Source organism: Sipha flava, unplaced genomic scaffold (assembly GCF_003268045.1).
Source record: "Sipha flava isolate LNK unplaced genomic scaffold, YSA_version1 172_pilon_pilon, whole genome shotgun sequence".
NCBI lineage: Eukaryota > Metazoa > Arthropoda > Insecta > Hemiptera > Aphididae > Sipha > Sipha flava.
This window is the reverse complement of record NW_020271951.1, coordinates 456,692-483,931: the sequence shown is the minus strand read 5'-3', so window position 1 is coordinate 483,931 and position 27,240 is coordinate 456,692. Positions and strand designations below refer to the sequence as shown.

The 27,240-nt window shown below is 32.8% G+C and overlaps 3 protein-coding genes across 3 annotated transcripts; 2 read left to right on the top strand and 1 right to left on the bottom strand.

Moving 5' to 3' along the window:
• The first annotated feature begins 20,067 nt into the window (after positions 1–20,067).
• LOC112680032 (phosphomannomutase 1) lies at positions 20,068–21,546 on the top strand. The gene is made up of 5 exons (XM_025550009.1): positions 20,068–20,436; positions 20,516–20,633; positions 20,714–20,790; positions 20,867–21,134; positions 21,199–21,546. Exons 1-5 carry the CDS (start codon positions 20,374–20,376, stop codon positions 21,423–21,425), a joined length of 753 nt encoding a protein of 250 aa, XP_025405794.1. The 5' UTR covers positions 20,068–20,373; the 3' UTR covers positions 21,426–21,546.
• Positions 21,390–23,434, bottom strand: LOC112680030 (tyrosine-protein kinase Dnt-like). The gene has a single exon (XM_025550007.1). The coding sequence runs from the start codon at positions 23,218–23,220 to the stop codon at positions 21,559–21,561; it is 1,662 nt and encodes a 553-aa protein (XP_025405792.1). The 5' UTR covers positions 23,221–23,434; the 3' UTR covers positions 21,390–21,558.
• Positions 23,435–23,550: 116 nt separating this feature from the next.
• On the top strand, positions 23,551–27,034 carry LOC112680031 (NADPH:adrenodoxin oxidoreductase, mitochondrial). The gene is made up of 10 exons (XM_025550008.1): positions 23,551–23,869; positions 24,828–24,947; positions 25,009–25,227; positions 25,295–25,510; positions 25,569–25,761; positions 25,832–25,996; positions 26,066–26,203; positions 26,267–26,434; positions 26,507–26,763; positions 26,825–27,034. Exons 1-9 carry the CDS (start codon positions 23,639–23,641, stop codon positions 26,536–26,538), a joined length of 1,482 nt encoding a protein of 493 aa, XP_025405793.1. The 5' UTR covers positions 23,551–23,638; the 3' UTR covers positions 26,539–26,763; positions 26,825–27,034.
• Positions 27,035–27,240: the final 206 nt, after the last annotated feature.

The window sequence follows — 27,240 nt, the reverse complement described above, 5'->3', positions numbered from 1 at the left end:
TATGCATACGCGTTTAACATCAGAAGAATGATTAGGATCGTATTTGACCTTGTATGCGGGATACGAAGATATACATAAAAGATATATTTCTTTAAATTTCAAAAGATAACTGTGTGATAACGAATTTGAATAAACGTCTAGTTATACGGAACAAAAAATTTGTATAATACGATATATTATGTATAGTGTAATATAGAAGAGGTGCTCTGCTTATGTCTATAATTATTATTACGTTTAATTTATTGTTATTTATTTATTTTCTTTTAAACACGTTTTCACGCACGCGAGCTACAATGATAATAATACTAGCAAAAAAGATATAATCCGGTCCGACTACGGTTCAGATACTTGAAGAACTGTATAGAAGTTTGCGGGTGTGTCCAACGAAATTATAGACCTCGTGTTTTTGGAAAAAAAAGTAAAAATTCTAATAATTTATTCTTTTGAATACGTAACTACACCTTGCGAGGCGGACACCGCGAGTTGGAACGAAGAATTTTTATAGAAAAAATGGTTTTTTCGTATTTTCTCTAATAATAAGTTTGCTCGCATACCTACACATAACGTGAAATCGGTGATTATACGTGTATTGAAAATTATGTTTAATTTTTCGCCGTTGTTTTTGCCCCCGTAAAAAACTTCAAAGGATGTGTTATTACACTATCAATTTATGATTTACTATACAATGATTATATTTTATTAATAATTAATAACATCGTACTCGATGTATGCACGATCATTTTCATCATCGTTATAATATTGATTAAAAAAAGTATTTATATATATATATATATACACATAAATGCTCAATAAATATACAGATATATGTTGGAATGAAACGATTACCGTCCTATTGTGATGCACTCATGAGTGTACTAGGTTGTGCTCGATGTTTGTCCATGTGCTCAGGAATAAAGGACCTAAATAATATGCAGTCGACATTTTTGTCGAGAATGACTGGTATCAAATTTCTAAAATTACCATTGAATACAACTATATAGTATAGACAAAATTACTTATTTCCTATTGGTCTCCTATTGGTTGTAAGTAAACGTCACAACGCGTCATTATAAACGGTTTCTACAGTATTGATAATTAATATTAAAACAGGTAAATTCTAATGGATTTTTTTCAATGTTGATTGTATTATATATATATATATATATGTGTGTGTGTGTGTGTGTGTGTGTGTTTATACAATGTATATTATATTAGATTTAGTTTAGACTTTCATTCAAAAGTGTTGGTGTGCGAGGGAGCTATTACTGTAGGTATTACACGAATACAATATGTTATATTTTTTAAGCTTTTAATTATAAAAAAGAAGAAAAAGAAGAAAAAGAAAATACACTAGACAATTTTTACACTGCTATGATACAGTCAACCAGTGATGGTTAGAACTGCATAATAAAACACTTAAAACGATAATATGTCAAAAATGAATAACGTTCATTAGGTCTTGAGATAATATTTTTAAAAAAACCACGAGTAAATCACGAGTGAGCGTACGCTTTTTTTCTCCTTAAAAATCTTGATGATTTATAGTATAAAATTGCGAATCGCAATTTTTTTCGAATGAAATCCGCAGCACGCCATCACGAGCGAACACCAAACGGTGAGAAAAGTATTGTGTGCCTTTTATCGAATCACAATTATTACTACGTATTATAATTCAACAAACTTGCGTGAATTTTACTTGTTTAATAATATGACGATGAAAATGCGCGGCGGCATTACGACCCTTATAACTCCGTTTTGAAAACTACCAACGACGACGCACTGAGTTGCGGCTATCTAACGGTATGAAAATGCGTAGTAATCAATAGTCAGGTATATAAGATTATATATTACTGTGAATAGTTCACATGTTCATAGTATTGGAATGCATATATTTTCATTGGACTAAATAATATATTGGTCAGAATTTGTTTTCCCCTGGAACGAAACGTAATTTTCTTACCACTCCTCTCCAGCAGCTCTTTATTATTCAATTTTAACCATGTTGAATAAGCTTTTTTATTTGATGTCAGATATTATAAATTTTAGTTTTAATATATAATTAAAATATATAAGTATTATTTAGCTGTAATGATTCAAACACATCCCCTTCAAGCTACTCCACACACGCGTATTGTCATCGACGTTTCAAGTGTTGGTAACTCGCTCGAAGTCCGTGTATCTATATGTACGTAATATCACCCATTTTACGATTAAGCCGTAACACAACGCGACAATAATAATAATATAATATACTACGGCTATATATGCGCAGCCACGACAAACAATGAATGAGTGAAAAATAAATCATTGGGCACGATAGTAAAATATTCCTCGAAGCGCATCGAATAAATTATATGAAAATAAAAAAATAAATACAAAAAAAAATAAAAAAAACGTTTTCATTAACACGTGTTTTTTTTTCTTCGGTTGAAAATATTACAGTGGTGTCGCGTCCCGAACGCGAGAAAAGGATAGAAAGATAAGGACGAGCGACGAATATGAGATGAGCGAGACTACCACGAGGAAAACCTGTTGCGTTAACATCCTTATAAATATTTGACAAAAACGAGTTGGTGGCAGTACAATTCCTACGTATATGAAAACTGACAAGCGTAGATGCGCGGACGTTTATCCCGATATAATTGAATTTTCGAATTAAGCGCATTATACGATATGTTTGACGCTGAGACGTGTGCCTTCAGACATCGTACAAATCTTGTGAATAAATTATTATGATTATTATTACCGGAGAGGGTGTTAACTGTTCGTGTGTATAGTGAACACGTCATCGTTTAAAACATTCTTTTATTATACGTCGCGTATTGTTACATAACTGTTTATCAAATAACACGTAGGTATACTTGAATGACCGCATGAGAAAACACCAAAACCGTGATAATTGCTTGTACACCGGCTGTTGTATTTAATAGAAAATACAATTATAAAACATGCGATTGAAAGCTTGACGGGGACAAAGTAAGAATAACATGAAAGTGAAAACTTTAATATATTATCGTATTCCATTACCGCGTGTATTATAATGTTGTAAATAACACGCACCAATGGCGTTACATTTTAATTATATTAAAAGAGTCAACCAGACAAATGAGCCGGGGCAATATAATGTTGTGTGTACGCAATGTAAATGAACTGCTAGAAATGGAAATCTTGATTGAACAACTCCTGCATGTTTGTAGGCACTTGGCTCGGAATTAAACGGTTTTGATGTAAAAAAATTAGAATACATTACTTGTGTGTTTTTATGTAGATAAACAAATATTCAATATTTGTTTTCTCGGTTCATTTGCCTAACTATTGAGTCATTAAATAGTTGATAAAACGTATTTTGTTTACAACAACATATTAAATAGTACATATACAAATATTTTGATTGGTTAGGTGAACTGTATACATTTATAATACACATAGAGCTCTCAAATTACCACTTCTGGTTGTAAGCGCGTGAAAATTATATGAACAATATAAATGGGAACCGCGATTGGATTAGGTTTTTGTAATCATAAATATTTATGTACATATAAAATATTAAATAATATAAAATCTGCTTATATATATATATCATACATATTAAATATTATGAGAATATACAGGTATATTATATTTATAAAGATGTTTCTCGAAAATATCAATTTTTAAGCGCTCGTTTCAAAAAATGTATGTTAAGTAACGATATTTTATCATCTATTATACGGGAAGAAAAAAAATAAAAAAAACTTCCGTTAATCGAATATTATATTAATTATGTTTGTTTAACAAAATACTTTTTTTCACTACAATATAATTATTTATCGATACAGGGAAAATAATATCCCCAATATGTCTCAATTAGTCTGTCATAATCTATAATCATACACTAAAGGTACGGGATAACATCCTCACCGCTAGCTAGCTGTGGTACCTTGTAATCATTTTATTTCTACAACGAAAACTTATCAATAACCGTTGTGTAGGTAACTAACTATAAATATGAACTATATTTACTAAACCGTCCCCTTGTCTTCCGGCAATATTATTATTATTATAGGTATTATAGCAAGTAAGTACATTTTTATTAATACTTTGAATTTTTAAAATGAAATTACTTTTCTATTAAAAATACCATAGATTATTTATTTGCTGGGAATCCATTGAATTGTGAAGTTAATTTTTAAGTTACATACAAAAAAATAAATTTTTAATAATACCGGTTGTTTATTGCATTGAATCAACTTTCTTGAGATTTCAAATTTCAAATGATCGACGATTATTCGATAGAAGGTTTTTATATCGAGAAAAACTACTTTCGACGTCAGATTAGAGATTTTACTATAATATTCAGGTTAAGAAAGAAAAATAAATTTTTTTCAAAATTATTAAATATGTGTAGATTAGTATTAAAATCGACAAAATATGCACTTTTTTCCTAAATTTAACCAAATATGCGAAATATGCGAAATATGCATTTCTAATTTTCGGTTTTTATATTCGCCCTTGTGTAACTCGAATTTTTAGCTTGATCTGCCATAAACTGAGAACACATAAAACTAAGTGCAATTCCTTCAACTTCCAAGTCCTAGTTATGACCCAATAAAAAAAAACCATACGTAACTGAAAAAAACATAAATTTAATAAAGAACTAATTCGATATTAATTGTTAATGGGAAATTCCCCTTATGTATATTTGATTTAAAAAAAAAGAAAAAAAGATTTTTTTTTTTTTTATAAAATAACTCCCCGTACCTGTCAAGCCTCGGGATATGGTGAACTTCCAGTACAGAAATTCGATGCATTGTAGTAACGACAAAGATTAATTAAAATTAAAATGTTTAGCATATTATTTTTATATAATTGTTATTTTTAATACGGTTATGTTAAAAAAAAAAATTAAAAAAACGTACAAACATAACTGATACAACGAATTATTAATATAATTACGAAGTCCGGTAATGGGTACACAGATTTTTCATTAATCTAATGCAGATTTGAACTCGCAGTACACACGTAACAACCGTAATGATACGTGTGAGGATATTTGGAAAACTTCACCTAAGGCCACGTTGATTTATTTAACACTTTTGGAGGGTTGACTGTGTTGAAAATCGTCGGTTTAAAATGCTGGACAACGAATACGGCCAAAACGTATTAACATTACGTTTGGGGATGTTGTTCCGAATACGCACTATAGTACATCGCGCGAGGCCTAAATATTTTAGAAATTCGTTTACCGCCGCCACTATGCAGTGCACGTAGGCACTGCGGGACGACGCACACCACCTACGGGATTTTTAATGTTTTTTTTTTTTGATTTTGATTTATGACTTCTCATTTGTCCGATGGCAATATCGCGTTGCAGCCGTTGCTCGAGATTTTTGTCACCTATCATGGAATATAAAGTCAATAATAACATAATAATCCCGAAGAGACTTGGAAATTAAAAATAATAAAATTATATTGAAGCTGTCGTTGTAGGCGTCCTTCCCCCTCGGGGTTCTGTCGGTTCCGAAACGTTACGATGTCCAATAATTAAAACGTCACTTCTACGTTTGCGCCTCGCGGCTTAGTAGTTGGAAAATCATCATCGTGCGCGAGAGATTGAATATGTAAATACTCGTGTATACATATGTGTGTGTGTTTGTGGAAGAAAATTAATCCAAATAATCTTTGTCTTGTATATATGTATAATATGTATTTATGTGTAAAAATCGACTTGTTAAATAAATACGTTGTACGAATGATTACATTTCAGTTCCAAGACCCAGTCACATTGTTATAAAACAACGCAGGTTGATATGTACAAAGTTTTTTAAAAAAAATCTTTTCCATACGAACGCGATTCAAATTAAATTCAATGTTAGAGTTTAATAATATAACATATTACATATATTGTTATGGAGATATTTACGGTTCTATCCACACCTTTAAAACACAGACGACATACATAAGTTTCAATGGCGATAAAAAATCAAAAAAAAGAATCAATCTCATCGATTAGTGTACCCAAAATCAGGGGTGCAATTTCAATAAAAAAAGCTGGGGATGCTGAAGCCCTTTTATCTTTTTCGTGTTCCTTAATGGTTATAGAAACCCGCATACTATAAAATTCAACAGTTACTAAGATATTTGATAAATATATGAATATTTCTAAATTTAAATTATTCACTTTGTTTTACATTTTTATTGCACGTATAACAAATTAGCTGTCTGTAAACACAAATGTTTTATCATATGATTACTTTTAGATTCTGAATGAAACAAAGGATATTACGGTTTTATAATGATGTTTGTATTTTATTTGTTTAACACTTTTTCGGATAGAAATACTGGTCCAAAAGTTTTTTCTAGGACGTTTTTTTAGATTTTAAGCTGGCATGCGGTGATACTTTAGATAGGTCATTTTTTAAATCTTAATAGTTTTTATAGACGTGAGAAAAAAGTTTAAATAAAACTTTCACATTTCAAATGTTATTTATTTTGTCATAATTCCAAAAGTAATGTGACTAAAATTGAAACTTTTACCCTATAGTAAAGATATTTTTTTTTTCTTATATTTTATTGTACGTCTCATGGTAACTGATTTTCTGTTTTTTTTTTTTTTTATACAGAAACTGCTTATTCGCCGCTTATTTATTGTAATCACTTTGTATCTATATTTTTAACCGCGCACAATACACTTTTCAATACAAAACGCGACTCTACGTGATGAATTTTCGATTGAGGTGCCGATCGAGCATCTTATCATTGATTATATAATAGTATATATTATATAAAATCAATGGTGGTACGATCAAATAAAACGATTAATTCGATAAGTACACGTGAACGAGTTAAATTTCTATTTTTAATTTTACACAGTTACTGCACTTTACCGTAATATATTGTACAAGAGAGCGTCTAATCCGATTGGATTGAGAAAAACCAAGCGTCTTAACAGATAGGTTTTATATTGACTATGTAGTTTAGAAAATATCTAAGAACAATTGCACCACCAGTGGGTAAGTTAACAAAGTGAAACTTTGAGACTCTTGATTTATTGAGGGCCCCTAATAATGCAAATGGTTATTCGGCAGACAGAAAATAAAAATTGTTTTTTTTTTTCCTATATTTTAATATTAACATCTACGTATAGCTTAAAATGAGATAATATATGCTATAATTAAAATATATTTAGAATAATAATTAATGAATAATTATCTAGGAACAATTCTAACTATTAGAATGTACTAGAAAATACTAATATATTAATAACTGTTAAAAACCAAATTTAAAACCATATAATTATAAAATTATTCACAGTGTAATTGTATACATTTAGAAATAATACAGATGCCAGAAAAGACAATTTTCAATCATAAAATTATATTTCTGGATCTATACTCTGTAATAAGTAAATATTATGTCACCAATAAAACCATACAGAAACGCGACGAGCTATTTTGGTGTTTTTTTTTTTGACAAGGGGACCGGATCGGACCACATTAAACTGAAAAAACAAAGACCGAAAAAGACCGAATCATGGTCCAGCCCGTGAAGAGCTTTAACGTACATACACGGACTCTCCCCAACTAACCACGCAACTTTACAGAGCGTGCGAGTAATCCGACTAAAATTAACTTAAGGTAACTTGCGTATAAAATGTATAACAATCATAAATCGTAAAATGTGCAGAATCGCAATAATCGGTAGAATACATGCAAATAAACTGTACTTATGATATGTAGGTGCAACCAATGCTCGACTTGTGAAAATTAAAGAAGGAAGACTCTGTTTGCTTAAAAAAAAAAAAATGCATTCCCAAAACTTATTAAGCATTATAATTATAACTTAATTATTGTAGGGGGATGCTAAAATTTCTAAAAATTAGAAGGGATACTCCGTCCCTCTGCATCCTCCCTAAAGTCGAGCACTGGGTACAACCGCGAAAAACAGCCATTGTCGCCCAACTCCTATCATAAATTCGAAAAGTACATTAGATCATTGCGTGCGCTGTTATTACATAATAAACACATCGACATCTGTATACGTTGTATTAATACACATTTATTCAGCGATAAATTATGTTTTCTTTTCGTCCGATGACGTATGTACAGTACATATTTATCGCAAGTCAAATAATTTCAGAACCGCGCGTATATACTAGTGGTATTTGAGTTTACTTGTCAATTAATTTTTTTTAAGCTAATTAAACTTTGCTGTGAATTATTCTATTTGATTATAACGTATACATATGAAACGTGGTTTGTTGAATAATTAAATAAATATGTTCGTGTTATAAATTTTTTCGTAAGTTATGTGTATTGATCGTATAAAGGTTCAACACATAATTTTATAAGTATTATTATTATTTTGAAATCCTTTTATAAATATTTCATATTCTGAATCAAACGTCATGATGTCCGTAAAATATATAGCGTAGAACCAGTATCGACTATTGCTTTATTAACTCACAAACTATAAATTACAATTACAATCTCTATGGTTTGAGGTGAAACATTGTACATATATTTATCATAAAACATTGTCACACGATTTGAATCCCAATTCTTATATATTTTATATATACATACATATAAACATGTGTATTTTGTCACACTTTGTATATATACAATTATTTACCTTCGTATCATTTTTTTTCTTTTTGTATAACATAATAATTTTATTATTATTACGACGCATAATATATAAATTAACCGCGTTTGACATATTTTCCTTCTCCGAGTATACCTTTGGTGTTTTTTACTGGAATTTACGTACACTTATACACAAAATGAAAAGAAAAAATATATTGTGTAACTTCGGAGACAACCTAATAAAAGTTTCCGAACGGTGGTAAATAACGATTTATGAACGTCCGAAATATTAATGAGCTTCTAACGAGGTGAGAGTGAGAAAGAAAAAGAAATAGAAAAACTCGCATGCAGTTTGTAATAATAACGAAAACTTTTTATACATATATTTATATTTTAATCAGACTTATAAACGTATATACTATGTATTTTAAATTTAAGCGGAAAACATAGTTTCATAAGCGTAAATACGAAAAAAAAATTCATGTATAAAAATAATAAACGTTGTTTATCACCTATGTAATTGTGTTTTTAGAAATTTTTAATTAATATGTCAAAAAAAGTAAACAAAATTCGACAAGTCTTCTGTGTATAATTTATAATATTTTTTAAATTTTTTTTTTTAAACTGTCAATAGTTGAAACAATGAACGGAAAAATAGTGAAGATAAAATTATAGCTACCTGCGTTATGTAAAATAATATTCAATATTTATAATAATGGAATGTTTTTTAAATTTATCTTTCCTATTAATTTAGAAAAAAATATTTTAGTTAAAACAAAAATTTATAATATTAGAAATTATTCGTGTATACTTATCGATTTTAGTGGAATAAAATTGATAGAATAAGTTTAAAAATAAATAACGAGCAGATTTTTAAAAATTTGAAGGTCTGATAAGATTTATAAAAGCCAATTATATATTTTGTGAGATACTAATTTTTGAAATTGGTATTTTCATGGCGAAAATGAATTCAAAACTTTTCATTTGATAAACTATACATTCTGAATCTTTTGGCCCTCTCACATCTGATTTCTTAGTATTATTTGTGATCTGTTTAATGGCTATCAACAAAGCGGAATAATTAATTTTGACAGCACTGATCGCCTCAGACTGACATGTTTATTTAGTGGTAATGATTATTTTTATTTATATATTTTCATAATAATAATCTAAATTAAGTTTGTAAGTTGAACGGCGTTGTAAAAATTGTAAATGACGTCAGTGTTAACCAGGGACGGACTGGGTTAATATTTCAGGCCGGGAATTTTTTTGGTCAGGCCAAAAATTAACAGGGGCCAACAATTTGGTCATATAGGGCTCGGAACTTAATGCACTTAAAAAGTACTAAATATGTATGCACTTATGCGTTTAAAAAAGTACAAATATACTCTAAAAATATGCACTTATATTTTATTTTTGTACACAAGATTTTCATTTGCATAAATATTTTATAAAATTATAAATATAGAAAAATCAAAGTAATAAAAATAATTCTGATTTTTAATTTTTAATCATAATTTAAAATAATAATAACAATAATAAAATAGCATTAAAAATGTTTCTTAAATAAAAAAAATGCACTTGTAAAATATTCAATAATCATTTAGTTATTTTCCTAGAAAAGTATTTATAGAAATGCATCGTATTTCGATAGCAGCTGTTTCTATTTGATATTTGTATAATTATTTATTTTAGATAAAGCTAGCTGTAGTTATAATTTATAAATATATATATACATATATATATATATGAATAAATATTATATTAACCAATAGGGGAAAAAAATTGTTTTTAATGTCAAATGGTAATTTGAAAAATACGATACAAGAATATCAAGAAAATTCTCTCAATATGAATGTATTTATTTTTTTATTTTTCGAATTTTCCTACTGAATCTTCAAAAATCATAAAATATGTTCTAAAAAATTTAAAATCAAGATACATGCTCTAAAATCTAAAAATCACTAAGTATGCAAAAATATGAACTAAAAACTTTTGATATGTTTTTCGTAGTGTCTTGGAATGAATTTTTTAACTCACTTAGCAATAAATCTAATGGTGTAAAAAAACATACAAATGCAACAACTTCCTAGCCCTATTCATAAGTATGCAAAAATAATAATAATGATAAAAAACCTTTATTATTTAAAAAATATTTTCAAAATTTTATGTAGGTATATAAAATTACACATAATATATAAGAAACTTTTTTTTTTATAGATACAGTATACACATTTTAATATAATACCTATATATTAAAATTAACTCTAAAAGTAATTCCTTTTTTACATAATTAGAATTTTTTTTTCATAATTTCACTTAGTTCCCCAATTCTGTCGATAAAAATATATATAACTATATTTCTAATCTTATAATTATCAGGCCATTTAATCTATTATTGTAACGGGCCAACGGAATTTGTCCCAGTGTCCCGCCAGGTCAGTCCGTTCCTGGTGTTAACTTCGTTAAGTGCTTCAACCATATTGATGGGTTGATTCATGATACTTCGTTCTTCTTCGTAGTTTAAGCACTGACGTGTAAGATGTTCAAATAATAATGATTTTAAAGTCTTCAATTTAGCATTTATCGTCTTTGACACATTTTCAAAAACATGCCTGGTACAACTTCCTTCAATAAAGTTATATACGATTTAAATACACCCAAAAAAGTTAAATATTACTTGATTGTCTTTACCAATAGAATCAATTAAGCTTAAGCAATAACCATAGAAGGGTATAAAAATTTATTTTGGATTTATCTCCTTGAACTATGTTTGAAGTCCTGTTATACTTACAGACATAATGCGACACCATCAAAATAAGTAGAAATACATTTTTCTCATTTTATTTCATACTTTTCAAATACCTCATTTAAAGCATTAAAGATTAGTTATATTGCTAAAATGGTAACGATTTGAACTAGGTTAAAATTCCGAACCTGACATTTAACCTATTTATGGATATATAAAACCATAAAATATGTTAATGTTTGTAATTATGTATTGAAGAACACGAGCAAGAATGAATAGTTGGCGTTGTTAAAAAAATGTTAAAAATTATATTATGTGTAATTAACAAAACATCGCTTGAAAATAATTATCTGAGATGATACGATAAAAAAGTCTTAGGTATAAACGCATTATACCAATTGATATTATTGATATTAAATAAATATCTATTTATTAAGTTTTCAAACATCTAAATCGAGAAGAAACGTAAAAATAATCAAGAAAAAAACTGGATGTACATAAAACGTTTATTAAATAATGGTAAAAACAAAATATGAAACATAATAGGTAAATAGTACGTAAACGTTCAAAATGTTCATCAATCATAATTTATACTCGTTGGTGTTTTTTTTTTTTTTTTACGATTGCGATGACTCGTCGATTTTATATACCTAATTATACGTTTACAACGAACACAACAATATACACGTATGTATCCGTACGGTTTCGTTCTTGGACCGTTCGCGAGAAAATCCAATGTGAAAATGAAATATTCAATCGATCGTTACGTATTTGATGTTCGTTGATTGGTTCGCGGGTACCTGTGTAGTGAAATGCAATAAGAAAACAATTTTTGGAACGTGGCTTTCAAATAGGAAGAAAAACGCGAACCGAAGTCCATTACATCGACTGCGCCGAATAAATACAAATATTTTACGTGCCGCAAGTCCGCGATGTGTGTACAAATAGTTAGCGGTGATCGTTTATGAAATTGCCCAAGCACCGTAAAGTTGCGCGCGCGAATCGAAAGAATTCGGGACGGAAAAAAGTGTAATGAAAATAAATGAAACCGCGAACCGCACGTGAACACTGTATTCGCACGAGTCACGGAGGAAAAGCTTCGGAGATAGTTTAGTTTCGAACGCACCTCGATTCGTTTTGATTATATATTATTATTACCACCACGTGTGCGTACAATAATTTATCGTTCTTTTAAATCCACGTCGACTATTATTTCACGAATTAGTCCTAACCCCTTGCGCTACGCCTGCTGCTGCTCACTGATGCAATGCGTTTAGGAAACGATAAATAACAATAATAATGATGATGATAATATTTTCTCTTCAATGCGTTGCATGTTTAACCCACTCGTGCTGACCGCGATCGTATTATGATGAACAAATTATATTTTTTCGCGCAATTAATCAGTGACTTTTTCGCTGCTATAATATACATATACTGCTGTTGACAACTGCGACAGACGAACGCGCGTACTGACGATTTTTATTAAAAACAATTCAATACATTTAAAAAAAACAAAATCTATTTACGCTGAGCGTATTCACGCCGATAAAATAACCACTGTTAAACTGTACATAAGTTTCGTTAGTACAGCGATTGTGTACTACATAAAAATGACTTTAGTCGTATATATGCTTAAATACTTCCCACGGCAGGCCTAAGTAGGAATATGTGCCGAAAAAAACCTTTTTGATCGAACGACTGCAGACTAGGCAGCAAATATCAACGTAACTATAGAGCGAAAGCCGTCTCGATAGTTATTTTTCAAAGTCTTTAAAAATTGTCCGAGTGTTCGGTATAAACAACACGTAAAAATCTATGTTTCCATTTTATATGTATATATATATTTGTATACACACTCGTAGCTTAAAAAATGTAAGCCCCTCTAAATCATGACTCAGTTCCTGCCTATGCTCCCCCTCGAATCGTTCGTAGCCCTTCCAAAGTCTATCGATCATATTTTTAGATAATATAGAAATTACTAATGTCCGTTCCTCCCTGTGTTTTATACTTGGTTGCACCTCTGATATATCACTGTCCATCTGACTTACGTGCGAATTGCCTCAAGTTAACACGGAACCTCACGCAATCACATTTAACGCAAAGCGTTAAAACCGTTTATATTTCTTGCAGACCGTTTCAGTTAGGTAATAATGATTTTAGCGGACGATTATGCGTTTCTCGTGTTAACCAGACAACCGGTCTCGTCTTGTTAATTAATTTTTTATTCTAATTCTCTTTCAATGCAACTCATAACAGAATGAACGCGATATTGACTATTCGCTTTTCTCCGATAAAATGTGTCTACCTCGTGACGTTATAGGTACATAATTTTACAGCTGTATGTAAATAATGAGCTAAAAAAATGATTCTGCTTACCTTACATAGTGTATATACGTCATTCGTAGCGCACGACACGATGTTATTGAAGTTAAAAAAAAACTAAATATTTAATAGCCGTGAAATAATGTTTTATTATTCGATTAATAAATTTTATGAAAATAAAAAAATAATAATTATTATAATAAACTCTTTTACTCTCTTTTTTTCAGGTACCTGCCGGCAGGCTATACCTATATATTTTGTCAGTCTTCAGCAGTAGTATAGTAGTGTACACCTACTAATAAAGCGATTATACCTGAAGGGCACGCCATGTGTTTATCATCACGCTAGCATAGGTACGACTTAATTATTTTCTACAACACACATAATGTACAAAGTCATCGTCGACCTCTTATCTCCGCCGACAGATCAACCCCCAAACATGTACACACACAGTAACACGCATACGCATACACATACATATATATGTGTGTGTGTGTGTTTACATGTACACCATACCAGCGTACGGTCGTGTACCTACGTGCATGTATAATAGAAAAATAAAATGACTACATATAGGTGTACTTGTCAAAAAAAAAACTGTATTGCTCTTTTCGTGTTTAAACCAGGCCGCCTATTATTATAATGTATGTATTATACGTTTTATCAGTTCATCACAATATTGTACTCTCGTTATCGATACGCGTTTTGTATTCCGATCAATATAACATATAATAAAGACCGTCGCCGCCTCATATAATTTAACGGTTACCCGTACACAATTATATTATTAAATACTACACACACACACACACACACACATATATATATATATATATATATATATGTGTACACATCGCACAGGATATGATATAGAAGAACCCATATGGTCACCGGTTACAGGACCAAGACGACGATGACGTTGGGCGGACCTACGGTCGATTAATCATAACATAATATACCTGTAACCTGGAAAATGAAAAATAAAAATGAAAACGTTCGTCCTGTTTCGACGTTTCGTGTAAATCTCTCTCTGTACATAAAATCTATACTTGTCGTTAAAAAATCGGTCTTTTCAATCCAAAAAAATACTCTCGCGTGCACAACACACGGCTCGCGAGCGTAATGTAATATTTTTATACACGTGTACAATACATACGATTATTTCGCATTATTATTATTATTATTATCTCGTATTTCGTACACGCAGGCGCACGTGATATGTGTGTTCGATGCTCACGGGGAAACAAACGAGTTTGCAATCAAGACGAACGCACGCGGTTGCTGCCGGTGCTGCGTTCGTACCGATAAATATATAAATATATGCACACAGATATACATCAATATTCGCAAACGTATGTACAACGGTATTTAATTTAACGGAAGGCGTGTGCGGTTTAGGGTGTGGTGGTGACTTGTTCGGGGCTAAATACGTGCCGAGGTGCAAAAATTGCATCGCGTTTAATTATCAATTTACAACGTTTGCGCCGTGCGAGTGAATGCGCGCGTTTTGTAATGCGTGCGCGCGCAACGAACGCGAGATGATCCGTCATCGTTTGGGAGGTTTGAAAAATACCATTGGATATTTTCGAATACGTTTCGTACGCTCAAAAGATGCTTTTCTATATGAGTACATTAAACGTGTATGCAAGAGGATCTACAGTATAATTGCTTATTCGTTTTAAAATTTTAACGGACTCCGTCTAATATAGGTATTACACGTTTGGCATTTAATACCTCACTGTTCGGACCTAGCGAAACCAATCAATGAACACGAAATTTAGAAGAAATACTTATGGTAGAGGAATATGTTAGTTTTATTTTCCCGGAATCCAAGTGTTCAAAACTAAAACAATTTTGTGCTATACAAAGGTGAGTGGAGTGCCGTGATGTCGAAACGGTGTTTCCTGATCTTCGACTTGCTATTATTCATGCCTTGAACACCATATACCTGTATGCTTGTACAATATGTATATAACATGCATCTCGATTAGATTTATAAGCTACATCTTGATTTAGATGATTAATGTGATTGTGTTTTAACATGAGGATGAACTGAATTAATATAAGGCACAAAAAAAAAAAATAAGAATTAATTAAGAGAAATTTACATCCCTATCATCCGTTCTCTTATCCAATTCATTCTTACCGCTGGCTTCCTCATATAACGCTAATATGTAATTACATAGTCTGTTAATTTTTTTTTTTTTTCTTTATTTGTCTGTTTTCCTTTTTTGATACATAATTATTTTATAATCGCTTTGCTATAATTATTTTTTAATAAAAGGCAAATTAAAAAAAGAAAAAAAAAAAATTAAGAGAAAAATCTCAAATGAATTACCTACACTTTGTGGCGAAGACGAAAAAGTGAATGAACTAAAATCAAAAATGTGGGCTTTAAAAAAGGAGCAATTTCGTGACCCAATATCATGGATGAAATTATGTTTATTTTCTAGTTGTAGAAAGTGTTGGACTACTATAGAAAAAATTTTACTGAGTAATATGAATCCGATTAATTAAAATTATTACTATTATATTGTAACATATAATTTATAAATGGTAAAGTCGACCCATGGGATTTCGACGGTAATTTTATTTTTTGTAATAGTTCAAATAGTTCACTATTCAAGCGTATTCGTAGAGATTTCGATCTAAAGAGTCCACATCCAATTAATCGCATATTACATAAATTCAATCAAACACTAAATTTTGCTGTTAAAAGATGGACAAGGTGTTTATTCATTGTAATTTTCGAAAACTATGTAATTATTCAGTACAATTATATTAGTCGATCATAGTATTAAAATATAATTATATATGTACATATATATTGAGTGCGTATAAAATACGAGTATATCATATACATTCGCAGTATTTATAAATTATTCATAAAATATACAATTTCAATACGTTATTATTGAAAAACTCTGAACTCAGTTGACGTGGACAATATAAATGCTATATTTATTAATGATGATGTACATAACATGCGACTGAATAGATAAATAAATAATTAATGATACTATAGATGTAATATATAGTTGTGAGTTAATTTCGTTGATTAATAAGATTTTTTTTTTTTTTACATTAATATTTTAATTTAAAATACTTTTAGTTGATCGTGAAAACTGCAATGATTCTTTTTTACTCGCGCATACTTAATTGTTACACGAACTTGAACGTGAACAAAATTACTTAATTTTCGTTCGATACGCCGTACGTCCGTTTAACAGTTCGTATTGATTTCGATGAAAAAATCGTCTGCCGTTTAATTCAAATGGTTTTGTACGGTATACATTTCAACCGGCCATCGGTACATAAGATTTGACGTTGTTCAAAACAACGGCGAATATTAGGGATAGTATTATTCGAGCACATGCACTAGCCGTTGAGTTGGTAATTAATCCTCGGCGAACAGTACGAATATGTATCAAACTGTAAAAGTTGTACCTTAAAGCGGGTCCATGGTGTCGTCCGGACTAAAAGTTCCCTGCCTCGGAAACGTTTTGGGTACCGTGATATGTATATGTATAAAAAATTCATAAATCAGAACATATTTTAAGTTATTTTCACTAGGTGGCACTCCAGTAAAATTATCTACCGTCATAGTTCATAGGCGTGGTGTTCTACATGGGAACGTATAGGGAAAATCAACTCCTGTCACTATGGTCGTTATGAGAATGTATTGGTTAGTGGCACGATCACCCACCGCTGGGTAGCATTCAATAATCACTCGGTGGCACTAGTGCTACGTATTTTATATGTTAAAATATACTTCGTCACAAACAGTTACGTTTTTATCCGGATATTTTCGCAATCGGGCAGTTTCGTAACACGGGTGTTTTTACTCGGACATTTTTAGTGGAACGCGATTTCGAACCGCAAGTATATCGCATTGCAACCCCGTGCAGAATATTGTCGTTCCGACGCGGTGCATTACGTAGGTTCCGTAACAATCCGCCTGCGTACGTTGTTTTCCGGGGCATCAGCAATAATTGTTATTATTAATAATTAATAATATAATACTTAATTATCAAGTGATCAATGCCGGAAAGTTCGTTACGACCGTAGTTTTCGGTCGTCGCAGCTGGACTGTGTAGACAACGGTCGCACGTCGAAACCGTACACGATAGACACACCAGCGGGGTACACCGCGTATAACAATAATAATACAACACAATAATAATGGCAGTGAAATTAATAAAGCCAAGCCGATTAGACGGACAAAATTGTAATAATAACTGTTACGCGGCCGTAAAAAAAAAAAAAAAAAAACCAAAATAAAAAAATACGTACATAACGCGAACCCGCATGTACACGAGCGCTTGTAAGTGCCGTTGTGTGTACCGGTAATGAAGTGCTCGTACCGGGGTAGACTCGCGGCTAATAACCCGGTATGGACGTACGATATGACCACGCGATTCGGACATTACGACAGTATATTTTAACGATTTTTTTTCTTCTACTCCTTTTAATAACTCTATTACGCCCGACCGCTGTTATTGTTATTCAGTCGTTTAATACTTGTAAAATACCCTAGCGCACTTCCTCTGCGTTTTCAATACGTATTATTGGTGTACTCTCCGCGGTTCAACGCGAGATCACCGAGAACCACTAATTAAAAAAAAGTAGATTAACATTTTTCAAACCTAGTTAATATTTTTTTCCTTCTCAACTTTTAACATATCGAGTTAAATTTATGAACTGTTAACTGTTAACTTTTAACTTATCGATCTTGTGTTCTCTTAACTTAACTCAAGTTAATTATTTTCATTAACTTGCCCACCTTTGCACACCTTAACGTGGTATGCCTTCACTCTCAGATACATGGATGCGTTTCGTTCCGTTACGATTTATCACTAGTTCATCGTCAACCTTACAGTATTGAAATTCAAATATGTGTGCCTCCCCGATATTCTGTATTTTCGGTTTACTGTATGACAAGTATATTTGTTTTTGATTTATGCGATAGGCAGAGGTGGCGTCAGGAATTTTATTTTTTTAGTATGGGCTCATAGGAGGCCAGCAGTTACTAGGTAAAGCCATTAAAAGCCAGATTTCATCAAAATAATAATAATTAATATGAGCTAATAAGTATATTTTAAAATGTTACATGATTACAGCAGCGTTACAGCAAAACTACTTTAAATATAATACGGCTTGTGAAAAATGACTATATTATTATATCAAAGTTCAGGCCAATGGTGGGCCACTGGTAGGGCCAGCCATTTTCTGATAGGGTCATGGCCCTACTTTACCCGTCATTGGCGCTGCCAAAGACGGCTTCACAGAAGCGCAGAAAATTGTTTGTTGTCGGCCGCACTTATTTCATTAGTCGTAGTTTATAGAGCTGTGCACTTAAACAATGCGCTATAAAATAAAAACTTAATAAAACAAATACATTAATATCGTAAAGAAAATGCATTAATAATTCTTTAAATTTCCAAGATTGCCCTTATAAATTTTATTATTACACGAAACCCTTGAATTGTTAAATACATATAAACTTTCCAAAAATATTTTGTTAATAGTCTAAAGAACGGAAACAAACAATTTTAACGGTTTCGCTAAAAAACCATACACTGATAAAATCTACATAAATATACATAATATGTTTATAAATAGTAGGTCATGTATAGGCATAACTTTTACGTCTTTTATACGCATTCGAAAATATTTTCTTTACTAAGCGCTTGAAATTAGCTTAAACCTTCAAACCGATGCTAAGAAGCCCTCAAATTGACTTCGACTGCAAATGTCTTACAGCGCTACGAGTGGCTAAAATTAACACATTAATGATAAAATTAATCGGTAATTGACAATATACAATTACGTAGAGGCGCATTTAAGGGAGGGCGAAGGGAGCATACGACCCGAGCGCTGAGATTTTAGAAGGCGCCAAAATTATAGAAGCGCGTCAAATTTTTTTTTTCATGCCTAGAGGCTTGTTAGATCGTAAAAACTACTTTTTTTACTAATTGCTGAGTCCATTTTGAGTTCTGATACACAAAAGTTTGATGGAGAAAAATAAAATTTAACGACCATAAAATTATTCCGCTTGATAATCTAGATTGATTTTGTGTAAAATATAATGGCCTAGTCTGGTTGTTGAACAGTAAACACGATTTTAAATTTGTAATCTGTCAGATAGTGACACTGCGACCGAGTAATTTAATAATTAAATATAAATTATATCTTAATTTACCGTAATTGTTTATTGTTTTTTCTTTAATGGTGGGAAAGGAGCGCCTATAAAATATTTGCCCCAGGGTGACTTTTATCTAAATGCGGCACTGTCTAGACGATCCTTTGAATCCAAATTTTTTTTTTTTTGGCCGTTCACTCGTGGGCCCGTAAAGATATCTACGCGAACAGCTGTTCGGGTCTCGTTTTCTTATCGTCTTCGTGATAACGGGAACGGACTGCGCCGATGCAGATTAATAGATAAATATTTTTTGCGGCGGCGCAACGAGCTGCTTGTTTTTAAAAACAAATCACCAACGGCGTAAACGGTGACGTTGCGTACAACAAATAATAAATCATTTAAACGGCCGTGCCGACGAAATGATACCGAAATCGGCGTACGCGAATTTGCACCGAATGATCGGTTCGGCGAAACACCACGTCGACAATCCAACGAGGTAAAAACCGCATCATTATCACCGTCGTGGCGTGCGTGGACGACACCCAAATAATACTTCGAATTAATCTTACGAAGTTTTTACGTTTTTCATCATGGACAGAAGGAACACAATCTGCTTGTTCGACGTCGACGGCACGGTAACCGATCCCAGACAGGTGAGTGAGTTCGCGGCGGTCTCTGTGCGCATGACATATATACAGTCGTTCATTCGAGCATTCCTAATTTTCCTCATAGCCGATCGACCCGTCCATGCGGTCGTATCTGATCGACGAGCTCAAGACCAAATCCCACATCGGCCTAGTGAGCGGTTCGGACGTGTCGAAGATAAACGAACAATTGGGAGGATCAGAGTGTAAGACTATAAGACACACCACTGTGGGATATCAACCATAAAGTATAAACTGTGCCTATAAATTATGTCTGTGTTTGTAGATATGGCCAAATTTGATTATGTATTTGCCGAGAACGGCTTGGTAGCGTTTAAGGACGGCGCAGAGTTCAAAAGACAAGTAACTATCTATCTACAAATCTAGCTGTTTAAATAACATGCTTTATAAAACTGTTAATTTTTTTTATTGTGTTTAGACTATTGTTGATTATTTGGGCGAAGATAAACTTCAAACATTCATCAACTTTGCTCTGGGCTATATGTCAAAAATCCAATTGCCAGTGAAACGTGGCAATTTTGTAGAATTTCGAACTGGCATGATCAATATCAGTCCAGTCGGACGGTCTTGTTCAAAAACTGAACGGGATCAGTTTGAAGAGTATGATACAGTACATAACATCAGAAAAACATTCATAGAAAGCATTAAGAAAAATTTACCTGACATCGGCTTAACTTATAGTATTGGTTAGTATTTTGGTAAGCTAGCAATGTAAAATTGAAGTTTAAAACACTTGTATTTATCGTATAGGTGGTCAAATAAGTTTTGATTGTTTTCCTATTGGATGGGATAAACGGTTTTGTCTACGTTATATAGAAGACCAGTTCAAAGGGAATATACATTTTTTTGGTGATAAAACATTTGTCGGAGGGAACGATCATGAAATTTTCAATGATCCCAGAGTCCAAGGGCACACAGTGACAAATCCAAAAGATACTGTATCACAATTAAACAATTTATTTAATAATAAAATGTAAAGTATTATAAATAATGTTGTATACAATTTGACAAAATTTGACTGTTGTATAAAGTAAAAATTATTAATAATAATATAAATAAATACAATAAAAAAATGTATCACAACTGAAATATATAAAACATGAGTAACTTTTATACAAATTTAACGAGTTGATTGTTGAATTCATTCATAAATACTGATACCTGAGAAAATGTAGGCCTTTCATTTGGTGCTAACGCCCAGCAACATGCCATCACGGTAAAAAGTTCATCCGGGCAGTTGACTGGTTGAGTTAATCTAAAACCATCTTGAAGATAAGCAGACATCTCAAATGGATCAATGTCGGCGTAGGGCTGTTGGCACAGGGTCAAGAGTTCCCATAGTAGAACACCAAACGACCAAATGTCTGAAGCCGTACTAAATTTCTTGTGCTCCAAGCTCTCGACTGCCATCCATTTGATAGGCCTATTCTTGTTGTCACCCAAACAGTGATAGTCGCTAGGGAATAAATCTCTGGACAGGGCGTTGTCAGCTATCTGGATTTTCAGTGCTGGGTTGACGAGACAGTTACGTGCAGCAACATCTCTGTGTAAATGTCTGTTCCTGTGCAAATACTGCATGCCATTTATGATCTGTATGGTCATGTCAATTATTTCTCGGGTGGTCAACGTGTATGACATGCTCTCCGATGTCTTGCAGTTTTGCAAGAATTTTTTCAGATTTGTATTGTCGTTGTGTGGGTACACCAGAAAAGGTTCAACGTGCTGTTCGACGGACACGGCTTGTATGGTCAATATGTTCTTGTGACAGAGTCCGTACATGCTCAAGCCCTCGTGGAGTAGTACGGATATTTGTACGGCGCTCGCTTGATCCGTGACGGTCTTGACGAACACGTGTTCGTCTTGGCCGTTGGCGTCGGCGTACAGGGCTCGATAAACGCGTCCGAAAGTGCCTTCCAGTTCGACGTTTTGCAACCGTACGCGGTGCCTCGGGACGCTGAGCTCGGCTACGCACTCGTGCAGGTCTTTGGCGCGGGGCTTGGAGCCCTGTACCGATTTCTGGTTGAACTTGTGGCCGGAGTTGAGCGCGGACTTCAGGAACACGTTGACGCCGTCGTTCTGGAAACCCTTGATCACCATCAGATCCCGGGCCTTACCGCGGCGGTAGGTGGCGGTCAGGCAACAGATGACGGCGAGCGCGGCCAACGACGACGCAGCGGCCACCGCGTGATAGAAGAAGGCCTGTTCGTAGTACGGTGGTACGGCGGCGGCAGAGGCGTCAGCTTCGGCGGCATCGGTGCCGGGTACGACGGCCGAGCCGTTGGCGTCGCGCCGCTCCGCGCAGAACTTGTTGAACACCAGGCGCACGTCGCCGGTGACGCCGTTCAGCAGCCAGTCGGGCGACGTCTCGATGGACAGCCGGACGACCGCGTGCCCAGACGGCTTGTCCGCGGCGCACGGCAACGACACGGAGAACGCAGCGGCCGCGGCCGGAACCTGGCCGTCGCGAGGCCCGTTCAGCTTGGCGGCCACCGTGCGCCGGTCCGCGTCCACTGACATGCGGTACAGCAGCGCGTCCGCGGAGCTCCACGTCAGGTTGACCGTGTCGACCAGCGACGGCACCTGGACCGCGTACCGAGCGGCGTTCGCGTTCAACCGGCCCGCGCGCACGTAGTACAGCCGCGCGGCCAGGCCCATCAGCGTCTCGACGTCGCCCGAGTCCAGGTACAGATCGTAGTGGTGCGCGCGCAGAACGGTGGCCAGCACTAGCAGCGGCAGCAGCAGCCGAGCGGACGACGGGTGACCGCTTCCCATGTTCGAAGGGCTCACGGTGCCGGGCGGTTCACCCCGGACGGACGGCGGAGCATGGTGAGACGGGACCGAGTGTGCAGCAGACGGATGGCCGGCGCGCACAGACCGACGGACGAACGTAACCGTTGTGCGACCGGTATTGGATATTGTATCGTTTCGGTTGCCGTTAGCGTCCGCTTAGATAATACGGATCCCCGAGGATTTCCTTCTTCTGTGTAAACAAAAACAAACTATTGTCGACGGCACTTTGATAATAGCGTCCGGCGCAGTTGCACCACGTTCCGCGCGACGACGACGCCGTTAAATTAAAATAATAAACGATTAAAATCTAACTTCACCGATTAAAAACTAACTAAACAGCGTTTTATTTTATAGAAGAAAAAACGTCTTGGTATACATTTTTCGAAGAGTTACTATTGGTATGAAATCAATTATAAATTTATTCATTTTTTGCTGGAAAACGAAACAGGAATTAGGATTTTATTTTTGGAGATTGGCATTAGCTTTTTTTTTTTTGTTCCTATCAAGTTCGCTGTTATCAATTTTTATCGATATATTGTTGATGAATCGTCGCACGCACTGGCCCATACATTGTTCGGTTTCAATTTTTCTGCTTTTCGTCTCGTTAAATTTCGATTTCAAATTAAAAACCGTGAGTACAACAATATTTATTTGTCCGTTTCAGTCAACGGATCGATAGATTTATTTCCGATAAAATATGATATTGTATTTTGATATAAATACATACCGTATAAATGTTTTATTAGCGACCTCAATTCGCTCTTCGTATTTGGCTTATTACAATTTGGAATAACCTATCAACAGTGCTGTAAAGAATGCTTTTAAAAAGTAGTTGAGTTAATACTCAAACACATATTTTTTCAAATATTTAAGATACTACTCAAATACTTTAAAAAAGTATTTGGAATACTTTTCAAATACTTTTGTTTTTTAAAATAGATTTCTAATTAATGTAATATAGATACATAGTAGGTTTATAATATTTTAATTTTATTTATTTATTAAATAAATGTTTATTACATTTTAAAAACATAATGTTTTCAAAATTATCAGTCATAGAGCTTCTCTTTTTAGTCATGGTTGCTCCACCTACACTAAATACGGCTAACACAAAAATACAGAATATTCAATAAAACTATTATTCGATTATTATTGTAGTTTCTTTTTTTTTTTTAATTTATTTTGCCTTAGTTGATAAACATTTCAGTAAAATTATTGTAGTTGGCAATAAATACTTTGAACAAAAATAAAATATTCAAATTAAAAAACAAAGTATTCATAACAAATAAGTGTTTAATAGAATGAAAAGTATTTAAAATATCGTTGAAAATACTTCGTCCTGAAAATATTCAAAAAGTTATTCAATAACTACTGCACTGCCTATCAACGTTTTAAAACAATAAGATCCATCCTTTATAACTTGCAAAAAATTAAGTTCAACACTAAAAACTGACTTCAGCTAAATATATAAAATCAAATAATTCAAATTAAAATATAACATAAGCCCACTGTTATATTTTTTTAATTTTTTTAAGTACATATTTGTTTGTGAAAATTTTGTATATATTGTAACTTAATGTTTAATTCAGATGCGATGGAAGTATTTAAATCGTACTATAAGAAAGTATTCAAAAAACGTCAATGGATTTCATGTTGGCATTGTAGGTTCTGGTCCTGCAGGATTTTACTGCGCACAGCAGTTGCTAAAAGTAATAAAATCAGTTTTTAATCAATATTTAAAGGACTTATAAACTTAAATTTAAATTTCAGACAATTCCTGGATGTCAGGTTGATGTCTTTGAAAAGTTACCAGTTCCATTTGGTCTAGTACGTTATGGTGTAGCCCCAGATCATCCAGAAGTAAAAAATGTTATAAACACCTTTACTAAAACAGCATCCAATGACCATTTTCGCTTCATAGGCAATGTTACACTTGGCCGTGATATCACATTGGCCCAATTAAAACAATCCTACAATGCAGTAGTATTAGTATGCTAGATTATTTGTGTTTATGCTACCGTATAACTGTATATTTTTTAACAAATGTTATTCCCAGGCCTATGGAGCTGAAGAGGATAGGAAGTTAAACATCCCCGGTGAAGATCTATCCAATTTTGTATCAGCTACAAAGTTTATCGGATGGTACAATGGTTTGCCTACCGATAAGAACATTGAGGTAGATTTGAACGCTAACCATGCAGTTATTGTAGGACAGGGAAATGTTGCCTTGGATGTTGCTAGAATATTGTTATCACCAGTTGATAAACTCAGAGTTGGTACAGTTGATGACTTTTTGTACAACTTTAGATGATTGAATTTTTTATTTTCAGAAAACTGACATGACTGAGTATAGTTTGGACACCTTGTCTAAAAGTAAAGTGAAAAAAGTCACTCTCGTGGGTCGTCGTGGTCCATTGCAAGTAGCATTCACCATCAAAGAGTTAAGAGAAATGTTGAAATTACCTGAAGTAAGCACCAAATTTTATAAGGATCAAATGAATGATATCGAAAAAATAATAAGTGGTAATTTTATATCCAAAATATTTTAAAAGTATTGCCACTATTATCATTGTGAATATTGTGTAAATTACAGATTTACCAAGACCTAAAAAACGATTAATACAACTCATGTATGATGCATCCCAAAAGACTGAAGTTCGAGACAAATATTTTGACATCTTATTTCTAAGAACCCCTATTTCTATATTAGGTACAAGCAAAGTTGAAGGAATTGAACTGGCTGTAAACCATTTAGAAGGTACAAACAATTTATTGTAATAATTTTTTTCAATTTCAACTTTTTTCTTTTTCTATATATACAACACAGGAGACAAAGCAGTGATTACTGATGAAAAATACTCATTGAATTGTGAATTAGCTTTTCGTAGTATAGGTTATCGAAGTGTCCAAGTAGATCCTGATATAATTTTTGATAAACACACTTCAACAGTACCTCAAAATCCAGGTAAAGCTACAGATTTGATTTTGTAACTAATTATATTTAAAAAAATGTTTTATACTTTTAAAGGTATTTATAGTGTTGGTTGGTTGTCATCTGGACCTGTAGGAGTGATACTGTCCACTATGAGTCATGCTTATCAGGTAGCTTCTATGATCAACAAACATTTTGATGAAGGCTTATTAAAAGATCAAAAGCCTGGTTATGATTACATTTCAAAATTATTAAAAACTAAAGGTATTTATTAGTTTCAAATTGAAAGATAAAAAAAAATCACAAAATATATATTTTATATTTGATTACTGTTAGCTGGAATGGATGGAACAAAATTAACCAAGTAGAAGTCGAAAGAGGAATGAAAATTGGTAAACCTAGAGAAAAAATAGTTGATATTGATGAAATGCTACAAATTGGAGGAGAATTATAAAATAATATGGTGTCATTATAACACATCTGTTAGACTTAAGGATGATAAATAAGAAACGGATTGAATATTTTTATTTTAGACAAATATGTCGATTATTGAATGTTGAATGAATTAAAATTTAATTTAAAGGTTCTAGTAGGTAAGAATTTTTGTAATTTTGGATATTGAAAATGAATTTAAAATTATTTATTTATTTTCAGTTGCGATCAATCAACCGCCCTATATTTTTAATTGTTTTACAAATAAATTTGTATTCTTCAAATTTTTTCCTATTAGTATTCTGAGAATAATTCAATATGTAAGTGGGTTGATCGTTAGACTAAAAAATAACTATTTTTTGCCACAGATTTGCTTTCCCATTAAACAGTAAATATATAAACTGACTATTGCTTAAATATAAAAGTTTACCTTTTACATACATTATAATAGTTTTATAATTTTATTATATTGTTATATTATTGATATAGTTAAAATAATTGTTTTAAGCTTTGAATATTTACAGTTATGTTTTATTATAATATTAGTGATTCTATTTTTATATAATTTTTTTAATTCTTAACAATAAATAAAATTATTTTTATTTTTATTTAGTTATCATTTCTTATATGTCTATGGA